The following is a 26429-nucleotide window of genomic DNA, read 5'->3' as shown; positions in this document are numbered from 1 at the left end:
GGGTACTGTAAGTGAATTGGCCCTGCTGCATATGTGCTGTGCCTTGCTGCATTGCTTCTGGCCCAAGGCATTGGGCGGGAGACAGGATGACCCATCATCCAAGAGGAGCCAAGATGAGAGGGTGGAATGGGTGGGACTGGGTGCATGCCCTTTGATTTGGCTATCTCCCTTATAAGGGGGAAAAAGCTCTTGGTGTGTATATATATATATATATATGTATATATATATAGATCAAACTGAGTAAATACAACAGGCATGATAGTGGGTAACAAAAAAAAAAATCTACATAGGCCGGGGGTCCAGGGGCAGGGGCAGAGCCCCCAGTGGGGGTCAGGGGGTCTGCGGGCCTAGGCTGAATCCCTGGGGGGCTGAATCACTAGTAAACAAATGCATGCAAGCTGTTCCGTTGATGTTGCTATCGATATAATTCAGCCAAAATAAAATCTACCCCAGTCATCACCTTGCTATACATACACATGCGCACCACACCACGTAATGCTCCACAAAACGAATCACTTGCGGGCCAGCACAAAATAAACTGCTTACACACAGGTACAGCCGACATACTATTCGCCCAAAACTTCACATCAACCAAAAATCATTCGACCACAACAATTTTTTTTATCAAGATCATTTATTAAAATCATTAATGACAATCAGGAATTAATGACAAAAAATCGAGCTCATTGTCAGGAAAAGAAAAAAATCGGAAGAATATCATGCCTGATACAAGATAAGTCAATAACCCACCATTGGATAGCTCTGTAGAACTCTGTGCCCTGGGTCCGTGGAGGAACTTGTCGAGTACCTCTTCTCCAAGTCGTCCCACTCCAGTCGAAGATTCTGCTGGTACAAACGGATCTCCCTGTGGCTCAGGATTTGGCTCGTGCTGTACGGAGAACCACAAGAATTATAAGGCACCTTAACTTACACTCTCTGGAAAGACGCAGAGTGGAGGGTGATCTAATAGAGGTGTTCAAGTGGATCAAAGGCTTTAACAAGGGTGATGCAAACAAGGTCATCATATCAAAACAACAGGGCAGGACTCACAGTAATGGTTATAAACTGGACAAAATTAGATTTCAGAAGGAAATAGGCAAGAATTGGTTTACTAATAGGGTGGTCGACGAATGGAATAGACTTAGTAACCATGTAGTGAGTGCTGAAACTATCAGTTGTTTTAAGAAACGGTTAGACAACTTTATGGATGGGGATGACAGGTGGTGATGGATACGGAGCTGCCTAGTGTAGGCCTCATGGTCTCTTGCAGTCTCCTTCATTCTTATGTTCTTATGAGAACGATGCAGATTCGCAAATAAATACAAATGCACTTTGGTGTGGCTCGGCTTTTGGCTCGTGCTGTACGGAGAACCACAAGAAGGTCAAGAATTAGGAAGATATAATGTAGCAGCACGTTTGTAAAATGAGACTTATTAACTCACTGTCGGAGAACGAGATAAGACAGAAGATCCGTATATTTCGACCACTATCTGTGGTCTCCTTGTTGTTGTTGTTGTCGTTCCCTAGACTGTCTGTCCGAGCAGTCCCGTCTCCCCAAGGAAGGCCACAGCCGAGACTGGGTTTTCCCACAAATCCTTTATAGAGTGTATGTTGTGTTGTTTGCGTGCATGATTGTGTATAATGCAGTCTTCCATTATGTGTTGTATGGTATGGGGTGAAGTGTTACATCCTGGGCAGCTGTTCACAACACGGTCGTCCAGCCTCCTCTGGTAGCTTAGAAGTGCTGGGTGGTGACCGCATCGCAGTCTGGCCAAGTGGACTCTGTCCTTACGTGGGAGAGAGGATTCAGAAGGGTGGATATCAGGGGGTCTGGCATGCAGCAGTGTGTTGTCTTTCAGTGTGTTAATGGAGCGGTGAGTGATATGATTATGAATATGTTTCCGGAGGCTGGTATTTGGTGGTTGTGGAGGAAGAGAAGAGAGTATCTTTGTGTAATAAAGGTCTTTGGGTGTAGTTTTAATGTTTCTTGGTGTGTGTGGGTGTTCTGCTATGTAGTGTAGTGGGTGTGATGTGTTTGTGGTGGCTGCAGCAAGTGTTTGTGTGCCTCTCATGTCGAGGTGTTCCTTGACTTTGAGGACTTTTGTTTCATGGTGTAAATGGTCTGTAGGTGATGTATTTGTGCAGCCTGTAATTGTTTTTAGGGCTTTGTTTTGTATGATTTGAAGGGTGTTGTGGTGTGTCTCACTGAGATTAGGAGCTCCTTCATCGATCTGCTGAAGAGGACCACAGATAGTGGTCAAAATATACGGATCTCCGGTCTTTCTTATCTCATTCTTCAACAGTGGGTTAACGTGTCTCGAGGACAAGAATGATGAAGATTTGCAATACCCTCAATCCCTTCCACAAAACGGCAAACTTATGCGGTTTAATCCAATCCAGCTTACGAGACAGCAATGACGATATGGTTTAACGTCACAAACTTGCCCCCTATCAGGAGGCTAGGACGGGGCCCTGTAGTGGACTTTGTAGCGTGGAATCTAATGAACCATGCCTTTGCTTCAACTCACCCTACACCTTCCCAAATTCTGTCACTAAATTCCTCAATCCCTCCTCTGATCCTACTACAAGTGCAGAAAATGAGATGACAGAGAGAAATCCCTTCGGGATGTCAAATTATTAGTCACACATAAAATATATATATATATATATATATATATATATATATATATATCGTATACTGATGAAACGTAACTAACCTCAAGGGAAGAACCTGTGGTGTAGAAAAAGGTACGACTCACCTGACCTCCAATCCAGTTTCTTGTACGGTACGGTACACTTCAGAAGACCTTTTTCGTTACCGCTGGCTCCTGAGACTGGGGTCACTGTTGCGGCAGGTGCCCCATGCCAGCCAAAGAGTGGTTCCTTGGTAAAACCCTGAGGTCTCTGAGGATGAGTCAAGTCAAGTGTCTGCCTGGTCCCTTCTTCCCTTTGAAGTTGTACCTGGCTTTGGTTGTCTTTGGTGAGGCCTTCTGGCATGGGGATGTGGATTGCACTCGAGAGGAGCAGGTCTCCGATGGTGGGGAGACACCAGGTGGATGGGACGGTTGGACGACAAGACCCTGGGATGGTTCTTGTGCACACTGCTGGGCCAACACTCCGCTTGGCCGAGACGGTAACGAGCACAGTCGGGACCGAGGTTCACAGGAATGGACTGAAGACAACGGTGCGAGCTGCTGAGTCGGTGACACGTGAGGATGAGGCAGTGAAACAAGTGGCGGTGGTGGGGACACGTACGGTTGGTGTGACGAGAGAGGAGCTTGAAATCGGGGTGACACACAACTTTGGAATGCCGATGCATACCCTTGGGACGAAGGCACGTGTAGCAGAGGTGGCAGGGGGCACGGGTGCGAGGGTGATCTGACGGGGTTGGGTAGAGGGGGGCAAGGCTGACCTGTCGTAATATACCCCTGGTGTGTCGGCATGCACGGCTGTGGAGAGGACCCAGAGGGACGAGGGTGTACTGTGGAGGGCTGGGATGAAACCTGTGGCTGTACTCCATCCGCCTCATCCTCCTGGAGCAGCACAATATCCGAAGAAGAAACAGTACTCCCATCCCTCATAGTTGGCTCTTCGTATGCCACACGACTCTCTGTAATGGAACAATCATCTACTGCAGCTGTCCGTCTGCTACGATCTGGGAGATTCATGTCCAAAGGTGGCAGCTCCTCATGTTGCAGTTCCTCGCCTTCCAACAGGTCCTCTTCTGACAGGGTAGGTTCCTCCCAGCTTGAGTACAAGTCCATCACCAAGGATTCTGGCGAAGGAGGACCGCCGCTCTGCCTGTCCCCGTGGTCGTCCGATGGAGGTTGGAAGGTCAAGGTGTCCACCTGAGGGAGATTTTAGATATTGCCATTAGGTCTCTATATACCAGGGGTGGCCAAACCGTGGCTCTATATGCTGCTCATGGAAATATGATGGCTGATTTTTTTTATCACAGTTAACGTAAAAGGTACATACAAACATATACTAAAGGCTTTTTCCCCCTCACAAGGGAGGTAGCCAAAATACAAAGGCATAGAAACCACTCCCGCCTATTCCATCCCCACAGTCGCAGGACTCTACTCCCATCCACCCCACCTCCCTCCCTCTTATCTTGGCTCCTCCTGGATGACGAGTCATCCCTCAAATCTCTTGTGTACTGTAAGGTCTCCATTTACCAAGGGCCACTTGCCACATTCTGTTGACTCCAAACAGTTCTTGGAGTTCTCTGCCCCAGCCCCAATCCCACAGAACCTGAAATGGAGAGGAACCTGTACATTCAAACTCCAAACTGTTCTTGGAGTCTCCAAACCGTTCTTGGAGTCTCCAAACCGTTCTTGGAGTCTCCAAACCGTTCTTGGAGTCTCTGCCCCAGCTCCCATCCCACAGAACCTGAAATGGAAAGGAACCTGGACATTCAAACTCCAAAACCGTTCTTCGAGTCTCCGCCCCAGCCCCAATCCCACCCCAACACAACCTGAAATGGAGAGGAACCTCCGCGTGCACAATAGGCAGTGCAGGGCTCCTCCAAAGTACATACATACATACATACATATACCAAGGCTTTTTCCCCCTTACCAGGGAGGTAGCCAAAGAGGACAAGGCATAAAATCATTCCCACCCATTCCATCCCCGAAAACACTCCACACCCCTCCACCCTCCCTCCCATCTTAGCACCTCCTAGATGACGGGTCATCCCTGCACCCTGTCCACTGCCCTAGGTCAGAAGCAGTGTCGCAGGACACAGCACATCCACAGCAAGGCCGCTTCATTAAATTGATGACCCCCCCTCTCCGTCCCCCCATATAAAGGAGAGGACAGGGAGAAATCCCTTCGGGCTGCATCAAAATTTTTGCTCACACACACTACCTCACCCCCCATTCCCCCGTCCATTCCACCTCATGCATCACAACATCTTCCGTCTTCTGTCCTCTCCCGTCCTTCCTCAACAGACATTCCCCTCTTCCCCAAAGCCCCCTTCACCCCATCCATCCATCTCATCCCAGGACGTCCCCTCATGTTCACTCCCTCCACATCTGCCTTCCATACCTCCTTTACTAGTCTTTCTTCACTCATTCTTTCCATGTGTCCAAACCATCCTAATACTCTTTCATCAACCCTATCTCTCAACTCCCTTTCCACCCCTGTTCTCCTCCTCACCTCCTCATTTCTCACTCTATCAAGCCTAGTAACCCCCATCATACTTCTCAGACACTTCATCTCAAACACATTCAAGTTCCTTCTCTCTTCCTCTCTTATGTTCCATGTTTCTGCTCCATACAGTGCTGTTGGCACAATCACTCCTTCATACAGTCTCCTCTTAGCATCCATTCCCAAATTTCTATTCCTCATTACACTTGGAAGGCTCCCCCAAAGTGCCGTCAATAAATACCTGGAGAGAGAAAGAGGTCATTTTTCCTTTCTTAGCTCAGGAAAGCTCTTCTGAAACATTTTGAAGTGAAAGGGGGGAGGAGGGAGGGAGGGGGGAGAGAGAGGGAGAGAAGGGGAGGGAGAGGGAGAGAGGGGAGGGAGAGGGAGAGAGGAGGGGAGGGAGGGGGAGAGAGGAGGGGAGGGAGGGGGAGAGAGGAGGGGAGGGAGGGGGAGAGAGGAGGGGCAGGAGGGGGAGAGAGGAGGGGCAGGAGGGGGAGAGAGGAGGGGCAGGAGGGGGAGAGAGGAGGGGCAGGAGGGGGAGAGAGGAGGGGCAGGAGGGGGAGAGAGAGGGAGGAGAGGAAGGAAGGGGATGGGGTTGTTGTTGTTGTTGTCGTTCCCTAGACTGTCTGTCCGAGCAGTCCCGTCTCCCCAAGGAAGGCCACAGCCGAAACTGGGTTTTCCCACAAATCCTTTAAAGAGTGTATGTTGTGTTGTTTGCGTGCATGATTGTGTATAATGCAGTCTTCCATTATGTGTTGTATGGTATGGGGTGAAGTGTTACATCCTGGGCAGCTGTTCACAACACGGTCGTCCAGCCTCTTCTGGTAGCTTAGAAGTGCTGGGTGGTGACCGCATCGCAGTCTGGCCAAGTGGACTCTGTCCCTACGTGGGAGAGAAGATTCAGAAGGGTGGATATCAGGGGGTCTGGCATGCAGCAGTGTGTTGTCTTTCAGTGTGTTAATGGAGCGGTGAGTGATATGATTATGAATATGTTTCCGGAGGCTGGTATTTGGTGGTTGTGGAGGAAGAGAAGAGAGTATCTGTGTGTAATAAAGGTCTTTGGGTGTAGTTTTAATGTTTCTTGGTGTGTGTGGGTGTTCTGCTATGTAGTGTAGCGGGTGTGATGTGTTTGTGGTGGCTGCAGCAAGTGTTTGTGTGCCTCTCATGTCGAGGTGGTCCTTGACTTTGAGGACTTTTGTTTCATGGTGTAAATGGTCTGTAGGTGATGTATTTGTGCAGCCTGTAATTGTTTTTAGGGCTTTGTTTTGTATGATTTGAAGGGTGTTGTGGTGTGTCTCACTGAGATTAGGAGCCCATGCAGGACTCGCATAATTCATCACTGAGCGTATGCATTGTTTGTATATTGTTATATTAGTTTCTTTGTTTTGTCCAAATGTTGTTCCAGTGATTGACTTAAGTGCGTTAAGTCTAGGTGTGCATTTGTTTTTTATTTACCTAGTTGTATTTACCTAGTTGTATTTTGCGGGAAGGGGAGCTATGTTTGTGAGGTGTTGTTTGAAAGACATGGATGTATCGTATGTTACACCAAGAATTTTCGGTGTGTTTGTGTGTGGTATTAGAGTGTTGTTGATGTAGAGATGAGGTATGTATTTGTGTTCTTTTGTCCAGTTGGTGAGAAGTGTTGCTGTAGATTTGGTTGGAGCTATTTTGAGTCTGTTTGTGATGAACCATGTGTTGAGTGTGTCAAGGTAAGGCTGGATTATTTCTGCAGCTTTGTCTGTGTTACGATGTGTGCATGTGATTGTTATGTCGTCTGCGTAGGAAGAGATTTGTATTTCTGAGGTGTCTGGCATGGGTAAGTCATGCATGTATAGATTAAATAATGTGGGGGATAGAACCGAGCCCTGTGGTACTCCGTTCTTAATGTTTCTGATGTGCGATGATTGGCCATTATATGACACATGAGCATTCCTGCCTGCCAGATAATTGGCCAGCCATCTTTTGGTGTTATTGTGCATGTCTGTGTTATATATTTTATTTGTTAGGTTGTGGCGGGGGATAGCATCAAAAGCTTTACTAATGTCCAATGTTATAAGAAGTGTTCTGTGGTGGGGCCTATCTGAATTGATGCCATCTAAAATTCTTTGTGTGAGGTTTGTCAGAAGAGTGTTTGTGGAGTGTAGTGGCCTAAAACCGTGTTGTGAGTCAGCAAGGGGAATATATGGTGTGACAAGTTTAAGTATTAGGCGTTCAATGACTTTAGAGGGGGTGCAGAGAAGTGTGATTGGGCGGTGCGATGTTGGGATTGTTGGGTCTTTGTTCGGTTTTGGAATGGTGATTATTTTACCATGCTTCCAGATGTCGGGTATTGTGTTGTGTGAATAGCTGTAGTTTGCAATGTTTGTGAGTGCGTGTATACCTTGTGGTCCAATGTGTTTTAGGTGTATGTTGCTTATGTTATCAGGGCCACAGGCAGATGAGTGCTTGAGACTATGCAATATGAGTTTTGTCTGACTGTCTATGAAGGGTGTATAGTCTGAGTCTGTGGGAAAGTCTTTCTTACGTCGAATGGTGCGTCGGTCGTCAGGGTGAGATGTAAGATGGCTCGTCTGTGCAAAATGACGTATGAGTGCGTTTGCTTGTTGTCTGTTTGAGGGTAGATTATCTGTTGTTGTGATTATTGCTGCGTGAGAGCGTGTAGTGTTAGTGTTGGATAGTGTGATGCTGTTGAGTGTTTTGTACAATTTGCTGGTGTTTGTTTTGTGATCAAGTGTATTGATAAAGTTTTGCCAATTTTGTGTTTTTTGTTCATGTATTTTATTGGCAATCACAGTGTTTAGTGTTTGTATTTGGTCTGCTATGTTTTGAGGGATAGGTGTGGGGGTATCGTGTTTAAGTGTGTCACGTTGTCTGATGAGGCCTTGGATTTCTGGTGTGAAGTTGGGGTTGTGTGATTTTCTGTTGCCTCTAGGGATGTATCTCTTGTCTGCGTTTTGTATGATTGTATTAAAAGCGTGCACAGCATTGTTTATGTTTGTGATTGGTGTACTGTTAAGTGTTTCGAAATGTTGTTCTGTCTCTTCATTAAAGGCTTCCCAGTTAGCTCTCTTGTAATTGGTGTAAGTGTGTCTGTGGCCAGCTGGGGTGCATCTTGTTTTGGTGGTGATGATGATTGGAAGGTGGTCAGAACCAAGGGCTCCGACCATTCTCCATGATGTTGTTGGGGTTAGGCAGGGGGAGCAAAAGGTGATATCAGGAGAGGAGGGAGTGTAGAGGGCTTGGTATGGGATATGTGTATGGGGATGGGGTAGAGGAAGGGGATGGGGGAGGTGGAGGGGGGTAGGATGGGGAGGTGAAGGGGGTGGGGGAGAGGAAAGGGGTAGGGGAAGAGGATAGGGGAAGAGGATGGGGGAGAGGGAGGGGGTAGGGGGCGAGGGAGAAGGTGGGGGAGAGGGAGAAGGTGGGGCGAGGGAGGGGGTAGGGGGCGAGGGAGGGGGTGGGGGAGAGGAAGGGGGTGGGGGAGAGGGGGGTGGGGAGACAGGGAGGGATGGGGAGCGGGAGGGAGAGGAGGGGCGAGGGAGGGGGAGAGGAGGGGCGAGGGAGGGGGAGAGGAGAGAGAAGAGGAGGAGAGAGGAGAGGAGAGAGAGGAGAGGAGAGAGAAGAGGGGAGAGAGGAGAGAGAGGACAGAGGGGAGAGGAGATATAATGGGAGAGAGGAGAGGGGGAGAGATGGGGGAATGAGGAGAGGGGGTTGAGAAAAGAGAGAAGGGGAGAGAGGAGAAGGGAGAGAGAGGGAGAGACAAGAGAGAGGGAGAGACAAGAGAGAAGGGGAGAGAGGGAGGGGAGAGAGGGGGAGAAAAGAGGTAGGAGAGAGAAGAGAGAGGGGGGAGAAGAGAGGGAGAGGGAAAGAGGAGAGGGGTGAGGGATAGGAGAGAGGGGGAGAGGGGTGAGGGATAGAGGAGAGAGGGGGAGAGGGGTGAGGGATAGAGGTGAGAGGGGGAGAGGGGTGAGGGATAGAGGAAAGAGAAGGGGAGAGATGGAAAGAGGAGAGAGAGGGGAAGAGGGGAGAGGAGAGAGGGGAGAAAAGAGAAGGGGGAAAGGGGGAGAGGAGAGAGGGGGAGAGGAGGAAAAGAGGGAAGAGAGAGGGGGAGAGAAGGGAGAGAAGGGAGAGAGGAGAGAGAAAAGGGAGAGAGGAGAGAGAAAAGGGAGAGAGGAGAGAGAGGGGGAAAGAGGAGAGAGAAGGTAGAAAGGAGCGAGAGAAGGGAAAGAGGAGAGGGGGGAGAGGAGAGAGAGGGAGAGAGGGGGAGACGGGGTGAGGAGAGGAGAGAGAGGAGAGGGGGAGAGAGGAGAGAGAGGGGGAGAGAGGAGAGAGAGGGGGAGAGAGGAAGGAGAGGGGGAAGAGAGAGGAGAGAGAAGAGGGGGAAGGGAAAGGAGAGAGAAGAGGGGAGAGAGGAGAGGGGGAAAGAGAGAAGGGAGAGAGGAGAGAGGGAAAAAAAGAATGGAGAGAGGAGCAGGAGCAGGAGGAGGAGAGAGGAGAGAGAAAAGGGGAAGAGGAGAGAGAGGGAGAGAGGGGGAGATAGGGGGTGAGGAGAGGAAAGGGGCAGAGAAGAGGAGGGAGAGAGGGGGAGGGAGAGGAGAGAGGGGGAGGGGAGAGGATGGAGAGAAGGGAGAGAGGGGGAGGGGAGAGGAGGGAGAGAGGGGGAGGGGAGAGGAGGGAGAGAGGGGGAGGGGAGAGGAGGGAGACAGAGGGAGGGGAGAGAGGGGGAGGGGAGAGGAGGGAGAGAGGGGGAGGGGAGAGGAGGGAGAGAGGCGAGGGGAGAGTGGAGGAGAGAGGAGAGAAATGAGAGATGGGGAGAAAGGAGAGGGGGAGAAGGGAGCGAAGGGGAGAGGGGGAGGGGAGAGAGGGGGAGAAAGAGGAGGGAGAGAGGGGGAGGGGAGAGGAGGGAGAGAGGAGAGAAATGAGAGGGGGAGAAGGGGGAGAAAGGAGAGGGGGAGAAGGGAGAGACGGGGAGAGGAGAGAGGGTGAGAAGGGAGAGACGGGGAGACGGGGTGAAGAGAGGAAAGGGGGAGAAGAGAGGGTGAAGAGAGGAAAGGGGAAGAAGAGAGGGGGAAGAAAGAGGGAGAGAGGGGGAGGGGAGAGGAGGGAGAGGGGGGTAGGGGAGAGGGGGAGAGGGAGAGAGGGGGAGGGAAAAAGAGGGGGAGGGGAAAAGAGGGAGAGAGGGGGATGGGAGAGGGGGAGGGGAGAGAGGAGAGGGGGAGGGGGGAGGGGAGAGAGGAGAGGGGGAGGGGGGAGGAGAGGAGGAGGGGGGAGGAGAGAGGGTGAGGGGAGAGGAGGGAGAGAGGGGGAGGGAAGAGGAGGGAGAGAGGGGGAGGGAAGAGGAGGGAGAGAGGGGGAGGGAAGAGGAGGGAGAGAGGGGGAGGGGAGAGGAGGGAGAGAGGGGGAGGGGAGAGGAGAGAGGGAGGGGAGAGAGGGGGAGGGAAGAGGAGGGAGAGATAGGGGGATGAAAGAGAGGGGGAGAGGAGGGAGGGAGAGAGGGGGAGGGGAGAGGGAGAGAGGGGAAGGAAGAGGAGGGAGAGAGGGGAGGGGAGAGGAGGGAGAGAGGAGGGGGAGGGGAGAGGAGGGGGAGAGGAGGGAGAGAGGAGGGGGAGGGGAGATTAGGGGGAGAGGAGGGAGAGAGGGGGAGGGGAGAGGAGGGAGAGAGGGGGAGGGGAGAGGAGGGAGAGAGGGGGAGGGGAGAGGAGGGAGAGAGGGGGAGGGGAGAGGAGGGAGAGAGGGGGAGGGGAGAGGAGGGAGAGAGGGGGAGGGGAGAGGAGGGAGAGAGGGGGAGGGGAGAGAAGGGAGAGAGGGGGAGGGGAGAGTGGGAGAGGAGGGAGAGAGGGGGAGGGGAGAGGAGGGAAGAGGAGGGAGCGAGGGGGAGGGGAGAGGAGGGAGAGAGGGGGAGGGGAGAGAAGGGAGAGAGGGAGAGGGGAGAGGAGGGAGAGAGGGGGAGAGGAGAGGGGGATGAGAGGGGGAGAGAGGGGGAGGGGAGAGGAGGGAGAGAGGGGGAGGGGAGAGGAGGGAGAGAGGGGGAGGGGAGAGGAGGGAGAGAGGGGGAGGGGAGAGGAGGGAGAGAGGGGGAGGGGAGAGGAGGGAGAGAGGGGAAGGGGAGAGGAGGGAGAGAGGGGGAGGGGAGAGGAGGGAGAGAGGGGGAGGGGAGAGGAGGAAGAGAAAGGAGAGAGAAGAGGGGGAGAGGAGAGAGAGAAGGGGAAGAGGAGAGGGGGAGGGGAGAGGAGGGAGAGAGGAGGAGGGGGAGGGGAGAGGAGGGAGAGAGGGGGAGGGGAGGGGAGAGGAGGGAGAGAGGGGAGATTAGGGGGAGAGGAGGGAGAGAGGGGGAGGGGAGAGGAGGGAGAGAGGGGGAGGGGAGAGGAGGGAGAGAGGGGGAGGGGAGAGGAGGGAGAGAGGGGGAGGGGAGAGGAGGGAGAGAGGGGGAGGGGAGAGGAGGGAGGGAGGGGAAGGGGAGAGGAGGGAAAGAGGGGGAAGGGAGAGGAGGGAGCGAGGCGGAGGAAAGAGGAGAGAGAAAGGGGGAGGGGAGAGGAGGGAGAGAGGGGGAGAGGAGGGGAAAGGAGGGAGAGAGGAGGGGAAAGGAGGGAGAGAGGGGGGAGAGGAGGGGAAAGGAGGGAGAGAGGGGGAGGGGAGAGGAGGGAGAGGGGAAGGAAGAGGAGGGAGAGAGGGGAAGGAAGAGGAGGGAGAGAGGGGAAGGAAGAGGAGGGAGAGAGGGGAAGGAAGAGGAGGGAGAGAGGGGAAGGAAGAGGAGGGAGAGAGGGGAAGGAAGAGGAGGGAGAGAGGGGAGGGGAGAGGAGGGAGAGAGGGGGAGGGGAGAGGAGGGAGAGAGGAGGAGGGGAGATTAGGGGGAGAGGAGGGAGAGAGGGGGAGGGGAGAGAAGGGAGAGAGGCGGAGGGGAGAGGGAGGGAGAGAGGCGGAGGGGAGAGGAGGGAGAAAGGGGGAGGGGAGAGGAGGGAGAGGGGGAAGGGAGAGAGGGGTAGGGGAGAGGATGGAGGAAGGGGGAGGGGAGAGGAGGGATAGAGGGGAGGGGAGAGGAGGGAGAGAGGGGGAGGGGAGAGGAGGGAGAGAGGGGGAGGGGAGAGAGAGGAATGAGAGAGGGAGAGGGGAGAGGAAGTAGAGAGGGGGAGGGGAGAGGAGAGGGGGAGGGGAGAGGAGGGAGAGAGGGGGAGGGAGAGAGGGGGAGGAGAGAGGGGGAGGGGAGAGGAGGGAGAGAGGGGAGGGGAGAGGAGGGAGAGAGGGGGAGGGGAGAGGAGGGAGAGAGGGGGAGGGGAGAGGAGGGAGAGAGGGGGAGGGGAGAGGAGGGAGAGAGGGGGAGGGGAGAGGAGGGAGAGAGGGGGAGGGGAGAGGAGGGAGAGAGGGGGAGGGGAGAGGAGGGAGGGGAGAGGAGGGAGAGAGGGGGAGGGGAGAGGAGGGAGAGAGGGGAGGGGAGAGGAGGGAGAGAGGGGGAGGGGAGAGGAGGGAGAGAGGGGGAGGGGAGAGGAGGGAGAGAGTGGGAGGGGAGAGGAGGGAGAGAGAGGGGAGAGGGGGAGAGAGGAGGGAGAGAGGGGGAGGGGAGAGGAGGGAGAGAGGGGGAGGGGAGAGGAGGGAGGGGGAAGAGAAAGGAGAGAGAAGAGGGGGACAGAGGAGCGAGAGGGGGAGAGGAGAGAGAGAAGGGGAAGAGGAGAGGGGGAGAGGAGAGGAGGGGAATAGGAGAGGAGGGGAGAGGAGAGAGGGAGGGGAAGGGGAGAGGAGGGAAAGAGGGGGAGGGGAGAGGAGGGAAAGAGGGGGAAGGGAGAGGAGGGAGAGAGGCGGAGGGGAGAGGAGGGAGAGAGGCGGAGGGGAGAGAAAGGGGGAGGGGAGAGGAGGGGAAAGGAGGGAGAGGGGAGAGGAGGGGAAAGGAGGGAGAGGGGAGAGGAGGGGAAAGGAGGGAGAGGGGAGAGGAGGGGAAAGGAGGGAGAGGGGAGAGGAGGGGAAAGGAGGGAGAGAGGGGGAGGGGAGAGGAGGGAGAGAGGAGGGAGGGGAAAGGAGGGAGAGAGGGGGAGGGGAAAGGAGGGAGAGGGGGAGAGGAGGGAGAGGAGAGGAGGGAGAGGAGGGAGAGGGGGAGAGGAGGGAGAGAGGGGGAGGGGAGAGGAGGGAGAGAGGGGGAGGGGAGAGGAGGGAGAGAGGGGGAGGGGAGAGGAGGGAGAGAGGGTGAGGGGAGAGGAGAGAGGGGGAGGGAAGAGAGGGGGAGGGGGAGGGGAGAGGAGAGAGAAAGGGGGAGGGAAGAGAGGGAGAGAGGGGGAAAGGAGAGAGGGGGAGGGGGAGAGGAAGGGAGGGGAGAGTGAGGGGATGGGGAGGTGGAGGGGTGGGGGAAAGGAAGGGGGTAGGGGAAGAGGATGGAGGAGATGGAAGGGGTAGGGGGAGGGAGGGAGTGGGGGAGAGGGAGGGGGAGGGGGAGTGGGAGGGAGAAGGGGGTGGGGGAGGGAGAGGGAGGGGGAGAGAGGGAAAGAGGAGAGTGGGGAGAGACAGGGAGAGGGGAGAGAGAGGAGAGGGTGAGAGAGAAGGGGAGAGAAGAGAGAGAGGAGAGGAGAGGACAGACAGAGGGGAGAGGAGATATAATGGGAGAGGAGAGGGGGAGAGAGATGGGAGAATAAGGAGAGGGGGGAGAAAAGAATGACGGTTATCGGAGGAGAGGGAGGGAGAAAGAGAGAGAAGGGGAGAGAGAAGGGAGAGAGGGGAGAAAAGAGAGGTGGGAGAGAGAAGAGAGAGGAGAGGGGGAGAGGAGAGGGAAAGAAGAGAGGTGGAGAGGGAAGGGGGAGAGGGGGAGAGAAGAGGGAGTGGGGGAGAGAAGAGGGAGAGGGGGAGAGGGAGAGGGGGAGAGAAGAGGGAGAGGGGGAGAGAGGGGGAGGAAAGAGGGGAGAGAGAAGAGAGGGGGGAGAGGGAGAAAGAGAGGGGGAGAGAGGACAGAGGGGAAGAGAGGACAGAGGACAGAGGACAGAGGGGGAGAGAGGACAGAGGGGGAGAGAGGACAGAGGGGGAGAGAGGAGGGGGGAGAGGAGGGGGGAGAGGAGAGGAGGGGGGAGAGGAGGGGAGAGAAGAGAGGGGGGAGGGGAGAGAAGAGAGGGGGGAGCAGAGAGAGTAGTGAGGAGAAAGGAGAGAAGGGGAAGAATGGAGAGAGGGGGGAGAAAGGAGAGAGGGGTAGAGGGGGAGAGAGGAGAGGAGGGAGAGGAGAGGGGAAGAGAAGAGGGAGAGGGGGAGAAGAGGGAGAGGGGGAGAAGAGGGAGAGGGGGAGAAGAGGGAGAGGGGGAGAAGAGGGAGAGGGGGAGAGGAGAGAGATGGGGAGGAGAGAGGGGGAGATAGGAGAGAGGGGGAGAGGAGAGAGTAGTGAGGAGAAAGGAGAGAAGGTGGAGAAAGGAGAGAAGGTGGAGAATGGAGAGGGGGAGAAAGGAGAGAGGGGGAGAAAGGAGAGAGGGGGAGAAGAGAGAGGAGAGGAGGTAGAGGAGAGGAGAAGTGGAGAAAATAGAGGGGTAGAGAGGGGGAGAGAGGAGAGATGGGGAGAGAGGAGAGAGGTGGAGAAGAGAGGGGGAGAGGGAGAGAGGAGAAAGGAGAGGGGGAGAAAGGAGAGAGGGGGGAAAGAGAGGGAGAAAGAAGTCATGGGGGAAGAGAAAGGAGAGAGAAGAGCGGGGGAGGAGAGAGAAGAGAGGGGGAGAGAAGAGAGAAGAGAGGGGGAGAAGAAGAGAGGGGGAGAGAAGAGAGGGGGGAGGAGAGGGGGAGAGGGAGGGGGGAAAGGAGAGATGGGAAGAGGAGAGGGATAGAGGGAGAGTGGGGAAAGGAGAGAAATGGAGAGGAAGGAGAGATGGGGAGAGAGTAGAGAGGGGGAGATAGTAGAGAGGAGAGGGGAGAAAGGGGGAGAAGGGAGAGAGGAGAGGGAGAGGGGGGAGAATGGGAGAGGAGAGAGGGGGAGAGGAGACGGGAGAAGGGGAGCGAGAAGAGGGGAGAAGGGGGAAAGCAGAGGGGTAGAAGGGGGAAAGCAGAGGGGGAGAAGGGAGAGAGGGGGAGAAAGGGGAGAGAGGGGGAGAAAGGGGAGTGGGGGGATGGAGAGGAGAGTGGGGGGATGGAGAGGAGAGTGGGGGGAAGGAGGAGAGAGGGAGAGAGAGGGAAAGGGGGGAGAGAGGGAGAGAAAGGGGGAGAGGGGGAGAGAAGAGGGGGAAAGAGGAGGGGAGAAAGAGGGGGAGAAGGGAGAAAGGGGAAGGGAGAGAGGGGGAGAAGGGAGAGGGGGGAAGTGAGAGAGGAGAGAGGAGAGAGGGGGAGAGGAGAGAGGGGGAGAGGAGAGAGTGGGAGAGGAGAGGGGGAGAGGAGAGAGAAGGGAGAGGAGGAGGAGAGAGAAGGGAGAGGAGAGGAGGGGGAGAGAGGAGAGTGGGGAAGAGTGGAGAGAGGAGAGGAGAGAGGAGAGGAGAGTGGGGGAAGAGTGGAGGGAAGAGTGGAGAGAGGAGGGAGAGAGGGGGGAGAGACAGTGAGAGGAGAGAGGGGGGAGAGACGGTGAGAGGAGAGAGGGGGGAGAGACGGTGAGAGGAGAGAGGGGGGAGAGACGGTGAGAGGAGAGAGGGGGGAGAGACGGAGAGAGGAGAGAAAGGAGAGAAGGGGGAGAAAGCAGAGAGGGGGAGAAGAGAGAGAGAGGGAGAAGGGAGAGAGGGGGAGAAGGGAGAGAGGGGGAGAAAGGAGAGAGGGGGAGAGAGGGGGAGAAGGGGAGAGTGGGGGAGAGACGGAGAGGAGAGAGGGGAGTGTGGGGGGAGAAAGCAGAGAGAGGAGGGGGAGAGGGAGAGGGGAGAGGGAGAGAGGAGAGGGGGAGAGAGAAGAGAGGGGGAGAGAGAAGAGAGGGGGAGAGAGGAGGAAAGAGGGGGAAGAGAGGAGAGAGAAGAGAGGGGGAGAGAGAGGGAGAAAGGAGAAAGGGGGAGAAGGGCGAAATGGGGAGAAGGGAGGAGAGAGGGGGAGAGAAGAGGGGGGAAAGAGAGGGGGAGAGAGGAGAGTGGAGAGGAGAGAGGGAGAGAGGAGAGAGGGAGAGAGGAGAGGGAGAGAGAGGAGAGGGGAGAAAGGAGAGAGGGGAGAAAGGAGAGAGGGGAGAGGAGAAGGGGAGAGAAGAGAGAGAGAGAGGAGAGGAGAGGACAGACAGAGGGGAGAGGAGATATAATGGGAGAGGAGAGGGGGAGAGAGAAGATGGGAGAATAAGGAGAGGGGGGAGAAAAGAATGACGGAGGAGAGGGGGAGAAAAGAGAGAAGGGGAGAGAGAAGGGAGAGAGGGGAGAAAAGAGAGGTGGGAGAGAGAAGAGAGAGGAGAGGGAAAGAAGAGAGGGGGAGAGGAGAGGGAAAGAAGAGAGGGGGAGAGGGAAGGGGGAGAGGGAAGGGGGAGAGGGGGAGAGGGGTGAGGGATAGAGGAGAGAGGGGTGAGGGATAGAGGAGAGAGGGGGAAAGGGGGAGAGGGGTGAGGGATAGAGGAGAGAGGGGGAGAGGGGTGAGGGATAGAGAGAGGGGGAGAATGATGGAAAGAGGAGAGAGAGGGGGAGAGGAAAGAGAGGGGGAGGAGAGAGAAAAGGGAGAGAGGAGAGAGAGGGAGAAAGAGGAGAGAGAGAAGGTAGGAAGGAGCGAGAGGGGGAGAGAGGGAGGGGGAGGAGAGGAGAGAGGGAGGGGGAGGAGAGGAGAGGGGGAGAAGGAGGGAGAGAGGGGGAGAAGGAGGGAGAGAGGGGGAGAAGGGGGAGAGAGGGGAGAAGGGGGAGAGAGGGGGAAGGAGGGAGAGAGGGGGAGAAGGAGGGAGAGAGGGGGAGAAGGAGGGAGAGAGGGGGAGAAAGAGGAGGGAGAGAGGGGGGAGAAAGAGGAGGGAGAGAGGGGGAGGGGAGAAAAGGGAGAGAGGGGGAGGGGAGAGGAGGGAGAGGGGAGAGAGGGGGAGGGGAGAGGAGGGAGGAGAGGGGAGAGAGGGGGAGGGGAGAGAGGAGAGAAATGAGAGAAGGGTGAGAAAGGAGAGGGGGAGAAGGGAGAGACGGGGGAGAGAGGTAAGGAGAGAGAAGAGGGGGAGAGGAGAGGGAGGGGGGAGAGAGGAGAGGGAGGGGGGAGAGAGGAGAGGAGGGAGAGAGGGAGAGGGGAGAGAGGAGAGGAGGGGGGAGGAAAGAGAGAGGGGGAGAGAGGAGAGAGGAAAGAGGAGAGAGGAAAGAGGAGAGAGGAGAGAGGACAGGGGAGAGAGGAGAGAGGACAGGGGAGAGAGAAGAGAGGGGGAGAGAGAAGAGAGGGGGGAGAGAGAAGAGAGGGGGGAGAGAGAAGAGAGGGGGGAGAGAGAAGAGAGGGGGGAGAGAGAAGAGAGGGGGAGAGAAGAGAGGGGGAGGGAGGAAAGGGGGGAGGGAGGAAAGGGAGGAGAGAGGAGGAGACAGAGGGGGAGAGAGGAGAGAGAGGAGAGATGGGGGAAAGAGATGAGAGAGAGGGTTAGAGAGAAGAGAGGGGAGAGACAAGTGATAGAAAGGGGGGAGAGAGGAGAGAGGGGGAGAGAGAGGAGAAGACAAAGACAGAGAAAGAGAGAGGAGAGAAGATAGGAGAGAAAAGAGGGGGAGAGAGAAAAGAGGGGGAGAGAGAAGAGAGAGGAGAGAGAGGGAGAGAAAGGGTGGAGAGGGGGAGAGAGGGGAGAGAGAGAAGAGAGAGGGGGAGAGAGAGAAGAGAGAGGGGGAGAGGAGAGGGAGAGAGGGGAGAGAGAGAGAGAAAAGAGAGGGGGAGAGAGAAAAGAGGGGGGAGAGAGAGAAGAGAGGGGGAGAGAGAGAAGAGAGATGGGGAGAGAGAAGAGAAGAGGGGGGAGAGAGAAGAGAGAGGGGGGAGAGAGAAGAGAGGGGGGAGAGAGAAGAGAGAGGGGGGAGAGGAGAGAGGGGGAGAGAGAAGAGAGAGGGGGAGAGAGAAGAGGGGGAGAGAGGAAAGGGGGGAAAGAGGAGAAAGGGGGGAAAGAGGAGAGGGGGGAGAGAGGAGAGAGAGTGAGGAGAGAGAGGGGGAGAGAGAGGAGAGAGAGGGGGAGAGAGAGGAGAGAGAGGGGGAGAGAGAGGAGAGAGGGGGGAAAGAGATGATAGGGGGAGAGAGAAGAGAGAGGGGGGAGAGAGGAGAGAGAGGGAGAGGAGAGAGGGGAGAGAGGAAAGACAGAGAGAGGAGGAGAGGGGAAAGACGGAGAGAGAGACAAAGAGAGAGAGAGAGAGAGAGAGAGAGAGAGAGAGAGAGAGAGAGAGAGAGAGAGAGAGAGACCATACCTTGCTCATCAGGTCCCCACTCTTCTTCTTGGGGGCGGCCACAGCATGACCCCGTCTGTAGCCCTTCACGATGATTTCTTGAAGACCGATGTCGTGCACGCACGCCCGCGTTCACCTTCAAAGTCTGTTACACTTCTGTGGATCCACTCCCTCCCCCCCTGATGCCCCCTTTCTGGGCAACGGACGGAGTGATCATCTTTGTCACAAGTAATACGTAACTGGCGACGAATGCCAAGGGCCTTCCATTCAAGATGATTCGATTCCTACGTAAACATCACGAGGTGCGAGTGGGTATGTGTGGATGCCGGCGTCAGCATCTTGATTATACATTTTCTTTTTCGTAGTTGTACACGAGTTACCCCCAGATTCTGTGAGCTGGTTTGATCACCTTTCCTGGGTTTATTATTACTCGGAGTAAAAGAGAACGAGTAATACGGCAGCAGTGGCTTTATATTTTAGAATGCGAGTAGTGTGATGCATCGTACATATGACAGCTAATGCTGTGTGCGAGAATTTGACTTGTGCTGAAGTGGTTAATACGTATCTGGGAACAACTGCCGAGGGCACTGCGCTCAAGAAGACTTTGTATTTAAAAGTGGCAGAAAGGAAGTTGAGGGGGGTGAGGGAGTATGCATGAGAAATAAATTTGGCGCTTCCTGAAGGAATTTCTCCCCATCTTCTCCCTTTCTGCATGAGGGAACAGAGAGGGGGGGGTCGCCGAATTAATGAAGCGACCTTGCTGAGGATGTGCTGTGTCTTGCAACACCGCTTGTGACCCAGGGCAGTGGGTGAGATGCAGGGATGACCCAAGATAAGAGGGAGGGTAGAGGGTAGAGGGTGGAGGGGAGTGGAGTGTATCAGGGATGGAATGGGTGGGAGTGGTTTCCATGCCCTTTTCTTTTTGGCTACCTCCCGTGTGAGGCCTTTGGCAGATTATGTAATGTACAGAAAGGAAGATCCATAATACGGGGGGGGATTCAGAGGAAGGAAATGGCTAACCTCTTCAATAGGAGTCAAATCCTCTCTCGCGCAGCATTGGGTGCCTAATGCACGATGCATCACACTACTGGCGTCATAAAACATGAAGTCACTGCTGGTATTAATCATTCTCTTTCACTGAGTATTAACAAATGCAGAAAACACGATCAAACCAGCAGTTCACAGAATGGGGGGTTCACTCGGCTACGACTACAAAATGAATATAATCAAGACGCCAACATCCTCGTATATCCACTCACGCCTCATGACGCCTACGTGGGCATCATCACATCGAAGAGATTAATTAAGAAGTACGGGGTGCAGTGCAGGTTACGAGGATAGATACAAGAAAAAATGTGGAAGTGAGAGCAAGGGGGTCAGTACATCTAATAAATTGATAAAAGTGCATACCTAACACAATATAGCAATAGGAAATAAAATTTTAATTTTGTAAACCATAATACATCAATGTAATACATGGCCATTGTTGGCAGAAATTAATAATAGAAAAGGTTGCTAAAAACTATAGACAAACGTAACCACTTTGGTTAGTTGAGACACCATCTTTCTTTTGGCAGTGGAGGCTGAAGAAATTAAAGTATGATATTTTTGTCTATTCTAGCCCTTACCTAACCTACCAACCTAACCAAACCTGCATTTAGTAATGCAATACCTGTAATTCTTGAGGTCATTAGGGTTGTCATCATCTCAGACCTCCAAATCTATCAAAACAAAGTTGGCGTCTAAAGGAGTCTAAGCGACTTTGTTCATTTCTGTACAGGTTACAACGTTTTCCGATAACGATTTCTGCCGAGAAAAATATCTATTACATTGATGTATTGTAATTTACAAAATTAATTTTTTTTTTCTGGTGCTATACCACTTCTAAGAAAAATAGCGTACATCCGTGTTACGAGAACTTACCTGGACAATGCCGTCTCTGTAATCTGGATTCCCGATGCAATGAAGCTCCAGCTCTTTGCCTCCTCTGAGCCTCTCCGTGAGCCATTCCCGTCCCTGCATGGTGAAAGGAGGTCGTGGTGAAAGACAGTGACGGTGTCCAGAAGTGATGGGGATTGTTCACTTCTGGCATCGTAACTCTTATGGCCATTGATGTTACGTCCCAAGAAAACCATGCAGGAGGGCCTCACATGGGGGTGCATTTGCCATAGGACGGTACATTTAGGGGGGTGGCGGCGATTCTAGTCTGGACGTGCCACCCAGAAGGGTGACAAAATAATCATATTAAATAAAAAGGTCAAAGGAACCCTCAATATTTTACCATAATATACGAATTTTGCGTTAGACTCAACAGAATACGAAATGTTTTTCCCTTAACCTTTCTGCAATAGGGACATTAAATAATATTTATAAATCTGTTTAATTATTTCGCGAGCCAACAGCTACAATAGGCGCATTAAGGGATGGTGGAGATGATAAGTGGTGATGGGGGAAAGGAGGGGGACATCCCTGAGTCCTTTGCTCGGGGGGGGGGGCACTTAGGGCACGTAATGGCTCTGAAACTACGAACTTTGTTCCAACTTGAAACGAGGCATCGAGAATCGAGAGGGGTAAATGCCACACCTCCTCTGTACGGAAATAGGGTTCTTAAAGCATCTGACATTAACCTCTTCAATACAAATTAAATACTTGTGCCTGACGTACAACGATGCATCACAATACTTGCACTATAAAATGTAAAGCTACAGCTGCTGTTATATTCATTCTCTTTCACACAAAATGTTCATGTCCACAGAAAATGTGATCAAGCCTGTTCACATAATACTGGGGTCACTAGTCGACTCCATCTAAAAAATAAAGATTATCAGGACACTCACAGCAGCATCTTTGTATACTTACGTCTCATGATGCCTATGCAGTCGCATCGTATTCTAGGAGTTAAGAGGCAAGATGTCTTACACATGATGCCCGCATTTTCCCCGATTGTAGATGCCTCAAATGCATTCGTGATCTTTGCCAATTCTGCATTTCCCCCTTTCTATTCTAGACGCATCAAATGCATTCATGATCTTTGCCAATTCCGCCATTACTGTCAAAAAGTTTTCCTCATTTGATCTCTTGATTATCAATCACTGTTGCCATTAGGTTCAACTGTGATCTTGGAGTGAAGGAAAGGAGGGGGAAAGGGAGGGAAGAAGACATGAGGAAGAGAGGGAGACAGGTAGGGAGGTGTTTGATAGAAAGAGAGAGGCGAGAGGCATAGAGAGAGATACGAGAATGATTGTGATGATGCCATTCAGTTCAACATCACAAACTCCCCCCTATCAGGCAGGCTAAGACAGTGCTCCTTACGGTGGGCCTTGTAACGTGGAATCTAATGAACTATACCCCAAGCAGGGTTCGAATCGTCATCATCTCTACCTTCGCCGCAAGTGATTTGGTTTAATGTCACAAACTCCCCCTATTGGAAGGCTAGGACAGTGCCCCTCAAAGAGGACTTTATATCGTAACGACACCCTAACCCACTTGGCTAGTGAGATACAAGAGAGATAACACATTATGACATCAACCCTTAGAGCAAACTTTAGACGGACAAGGAAGTCTGTAGTAGGTCGCGTTACCTGCCGCAGAAGGTCTGGATCTGCCTTGCGTAGGGGGCTGACGTTCTTGAGCGCCAACTCCGTCAGGAACGGAGTGAAGTCCTTCGTGCTCCTGGGCAGGAGGGGCAAGTCGTCCTTCCTCACAACAACCGAACGACCGTTGTCGACCAAAGTCACCAAGAACTCCTCCACTTCCCACAGCTTCTCTTCCAGTTCACCTTCCTGCCGTTTCCCTTCCTCATTGTCATCCTGCTGCACCTCCTCTTTACGATCCTCCATCCCGGGGTACACAATTTGCACTCATTCCAAATGTCCTCGACCTGGAGTCCATAAATCTGGAAAAAAAATAATAATAAAAAATAAAAAATAAAAAATAAATAAATAAATAAAAAAAATGAACCAAGGTTACATATTTACCTAGTTGTATTTTACGGGATGAGAGCTATGCTCGTAGTGACCCGTTTTCGTATCTCTCCGCATCCAGTTTATTCTTAAAATTGTGTATAGTTTTGGCATTCACTGTTTCTCCATTCAGTTTGTTCCAGACATCAATCACTCTGTGTGGGAAGCTATTCTCTTTCAGGTCTCTTCTGTAACTGTTCTTCTTTAGTTTCTTTTTGTGTCCTTTTGTTTATCTTCTGTCCCACTTTAGCAAGTTGTCTCTATCGAGAATTTCCATCCCTTTCATATTTCTGTAAATGGTCAACAAATCACCTCTTTCTCTTCTCTGTACCAGTGTTGACAGATGTAATTTCTCCAATCTTTGTTCATACGTCAGATTTGACAATGTAGGTGCCATTTTTGTCGCTGCTCTTTGGATTCTTTCTAAAAATATTTGTGCTCTTTCTCCTCCGCCCAACTTACGATGTACCAAATTCCTCACCCCGCTATTTATATAAACGACATGGATGAAGGAATTAAATGCTACATAAACTTCTTTGCAGATGATGCAAAACTACTGAAGAGAGTGAGTAACGAGGAAGACTGTAAATCTTTTCAGGGAGATCTGGACAACGTCTGGAATTGGAGTAAAAAGAACAAAGTGAATTTCAACATTAAAAATGTAGTATAATGGAATTTGGAAAAAGCAAAAATAGAATATCCGGTAAATATAAAATTGGAACAAAAAAGTTACATAAGTAAATTCAGAAAGAGACCTAAGAGTGATCATTTCAAATGACATGACACTAGACAAACATGTGAACAAAATAGTTGGAGAAACCTACAACTTAATAAGATCAATGAAAGTGGCTTTTGACTACATAGATGAGGAGATGGTGAAGAAAATCCTAGTTACACTGATAAGACCAAAATTAGAGTATCCAGTAAAAAAAAAAAAAAAAAAAAAAAAAAAAAAAAAAAAAAAAAAAAAAAAAAAAAAAAAAAAAAAAAAAAAAAAAAAAAAAAAAAAAAAAAAAAAAAAAAAAAAAAAAAAAAAATAATAGAAAGAATTCAAAGAGCACTAACAAAGATGGCACCAACACTCAGTATGCTGACATATGAACAAAGATTGGAAAAACTAAAATTAATAACTCTGGAACAAAGAAGAGAAAGAGGAGATTTGATATCCATATATAGAATTATGAAAGGGATGGAAATCCTTGACAGGGATGATCTACTTAAATGGGACAATAGAAATATAAGGGGACACAAGAAACTTAAGACGGACAGTTACAGAAGAGATATAAAAAAGAATAGCTTTCCACATAGAGTGTTAGATACATGGAATAAATTGAAAGAGAAAACAGCGAGTACTAAAACTATACATAACTTTAAGAAAGAACTGGATCGGAAAGATACAACTGCGGGTCCCTAGGGACGAGCATAGCTCTTCTCCCGCAATATACAACTACGTAAATACACACACACAATAGAATATAAGGACAATATAAAATTGGAGCTAAGGAGGTAAAGAAAGTGGGATCCGAAAAAGATTTGGGAGTAATTATCTCAAACGACTTGTCCTATAATAAACAAATAAACAAAATTCTCAGAGAATCCTATAACTTGTTAAGATCAATAAAAGTGACATTTACATATTTGGACAAAGAAATTATTGAAAAAATATTAGTCACACTGATAAGGCTAGACTAGAATATGCAGCAACATTGTGGTCACCCAGTACCAAAAAGAAAATAAAGAAAATAGAAAGAACCCAGAGAGCAGCCACAAAAATGGCCCCTGCATTTTCAAAATTGTCATATGAAGAAAGACTGGCTAACTTGGAGTTACCGATTCTGGAGCAAAGAGGAGAGAGAGGCACCCTACTGACTATCTACAGAATCATGAAGGGCATAGAAACACTTGATAGAGAGGACTTGTTTAACTGGGACAAGAGAAACACAAGAGGACATGGAAAGAAAGCCAAAAAACAGTTATACAAGAGATCTGAAGAACAGCTTTCCACACAGAGTAGTGGACACTTGGAACAAACTGGACAAAAAAATAGTGTGTGCAAAAGCCATTCATGAATTTAAGAGCAAACTAGACACTGCGAGATACAAAAGCAGGACACCATGTGCGTAGCTCCCCCTTCCCGTAAAATACAACTAGGTAAACTACAGAGTCCTCTGAGTTTGTGAGGGGCACCATCCTAGCCCTCTGATAGGTAGGGGGGAGTTTGAGATGTAATACCATATCATTATTATCATTTTTAATCAATGTAGGCCTAATCATACTTGATATCAAATCTTCTAGTTTGCGGAAAACTTTTGACTGCCTTGGGGTCTTTAAAGGGTTTTTACTGCCATGCAAAACTTCTTTTGACATTCCCGGTAACAGATCATCATCATACAATTCCCAAGTAAATTCTCTTCAGGGCTCTGAAGTCATGAACACACTTAAAACAAGTGCTCCAAAGCCGGGTATGTTACTTATTTTCTTTTCAGATAATAAGACAGTGCTGTCACTATTGACTTATCATTTGTTTCTTTACAGAACTGAAGAAAAGGTGAAAGAATCTAACTAAAAATATTTGCATTAAGGGAAGCAAAAACCTACCCAAATCTTTAAATAGAAATTATTCCCATACCATATGAGCAAGTTTAACAATAACCACAAACTCAATAATAAAAAATCAAATAAACTAAGGAATAAAATACAACATATTAATATAAATGTGCCATTTACCTAATTTTAAAATTAGACAAGACTGGATAACCTTTTATGTACAACTCTCATTGATAACTGCAACCTCTGCCATTTTTGTACAAAGATTTAATTTAATCAAAATAATCTTACTTTTGTAAATTCAAAAAAATTGTACTGACAGTCACCAGTACTCAGTAGAAAGCTACTGGGCAATGCAGGCTGCAGCCAATACAATACAGAATTACTGTATAGTGTATTCACAAAATACATATTTCTGCATTGCATTGTCGTAAGCCAAATCAGTGTATTATTCTTATTTTTCTCCCTATATTCAGTATTTAAATCTTATATGAATTGATCGACACACCAATCAACTGGTCCTCCATTTGTTTTGTTACAATTTTGTGACAAGTAAATTTTCATAAATTTTCAGTTTTGTTGATAAAATAATTCAACTTTACGTTAGCTATTGTTGATATCACTATTTCTTACCTCTGTAATATCCGGGGGAAGGTTTTCAGTCTTTATGCTTGGATATTTGTACCATTTTCTTTCCATTTTGAATAATTTTGTATCCATCCACCTGGCACCTACCAATTTCTGCCTGTCACTCACTTTCGCCTGCATTGTTTCTATGCGCAGTCGCATTTGCTAAAGATGCAACGTTTGATATATGAAATTAAATAGTTCATGAATAGTTTTCACTGTAAAGAAATACTTGGGAAAATAAGAGGAGTTATCTATTAGACTGAATAAGCTAGCGTGACAAAAGTAAAATAATATGAATGTGTACACACACACACACACACACATATGAGCAGAAGGTATTGCATGACAAGTTGGTATTTATCGAATTTTGTAAGGGAATGGGAATCACCTGTTATGAAAGTGAGATAGAAGAAATAAGGAGATTGGGAAAGTATGAAGGATCAGATGAAGGTAGAGCGAGACCTATCTTGGTGACTCTGTATTATATGTTTGGTTCTCTCGCATTACGGACAAGAGGGCAGTTAAATTACATTTGGGACTGGGGGGTTCTGTCCATTACATTCAGTAACGTCCGTTAACCCAATAACTCGGAATTGGTACAATATATTAACATACATGGGGCATATGAGTACTATAAGTTTATTTGGCATTGAATCAAAATACACGAAGTGCAGAACATAACGAAAAGAATACATAGTTCAAAATAACAATAACAATTACCGAGGATAAGACAAAAAAGCATGTAAGCTTATCTCCATATATTTACCGTTCTCGGTAAATATAAAGATGTTTGCCAGACTCAATTCTTAGAAAACCGCAACTGACGTTTCTATTAATTTGAGGACTTATATATGGGACACAAAATACTCAGAATGAGGACCACAAGCTTACATGCTTTTTTGTGTTATCCTCGGCATTTGTATGCGTTCTT

At 50.7% G+C, this 26429-nt stretch overlaps 1 protein-coding gene across 1 annotated transcript; it reads right to left on the bottom strand.

Annotated features, from left to right (window-relative positions):
• Positions 1 to 2915: 2915 nt before the first annotated feature.
• On the bottom strand, positions 2916 to 25620 carry LOC143034747 (uncharacterized). The gene is made up of 4 exons (XM_076201096.1): positions 25502 to 25620; positions 21941 to 22254; positions 20283 to 20375; positions 2916 to 3848 (listed from the first exon to the last, which is right to left on the bottom strand). Exons 2-4 carry the CDS (start codon positions 22196 to 22198, stop codon positions 2916 to 2918), a joined length of 1284 nt encoding a protein of 427 aa, XP_076057211.1. The 5' UTR covers positions 22199 to 22254; positions 25502 to 25620.
• Between the last annotated feature and the right edge of the window lie 809 nt (positions 25621 to 26429).

This window comes from Oratosquilla oratoria, chromosome 18, assembly GCF_046742065.1.
Source record: "Oratosquilla oratoria isolate Oo_2021 chromosome 18, ASM4674206v1, whole genome shotgun sequence".
In the NCBI taxonomy this organism is placed as follows: domain Eukaryota; kingdom Metazoa; phylum Arthropoda; class Malacostraca; order Stomatopoda; family Squillidae; genus Oratosquilla; species Oratosquilla oratoria.
The sequence above is the reverse complement of the archived record's forward strand: the minus strand, read 5'-3'. Positions and strand labels throughout refer to the sequence as shown.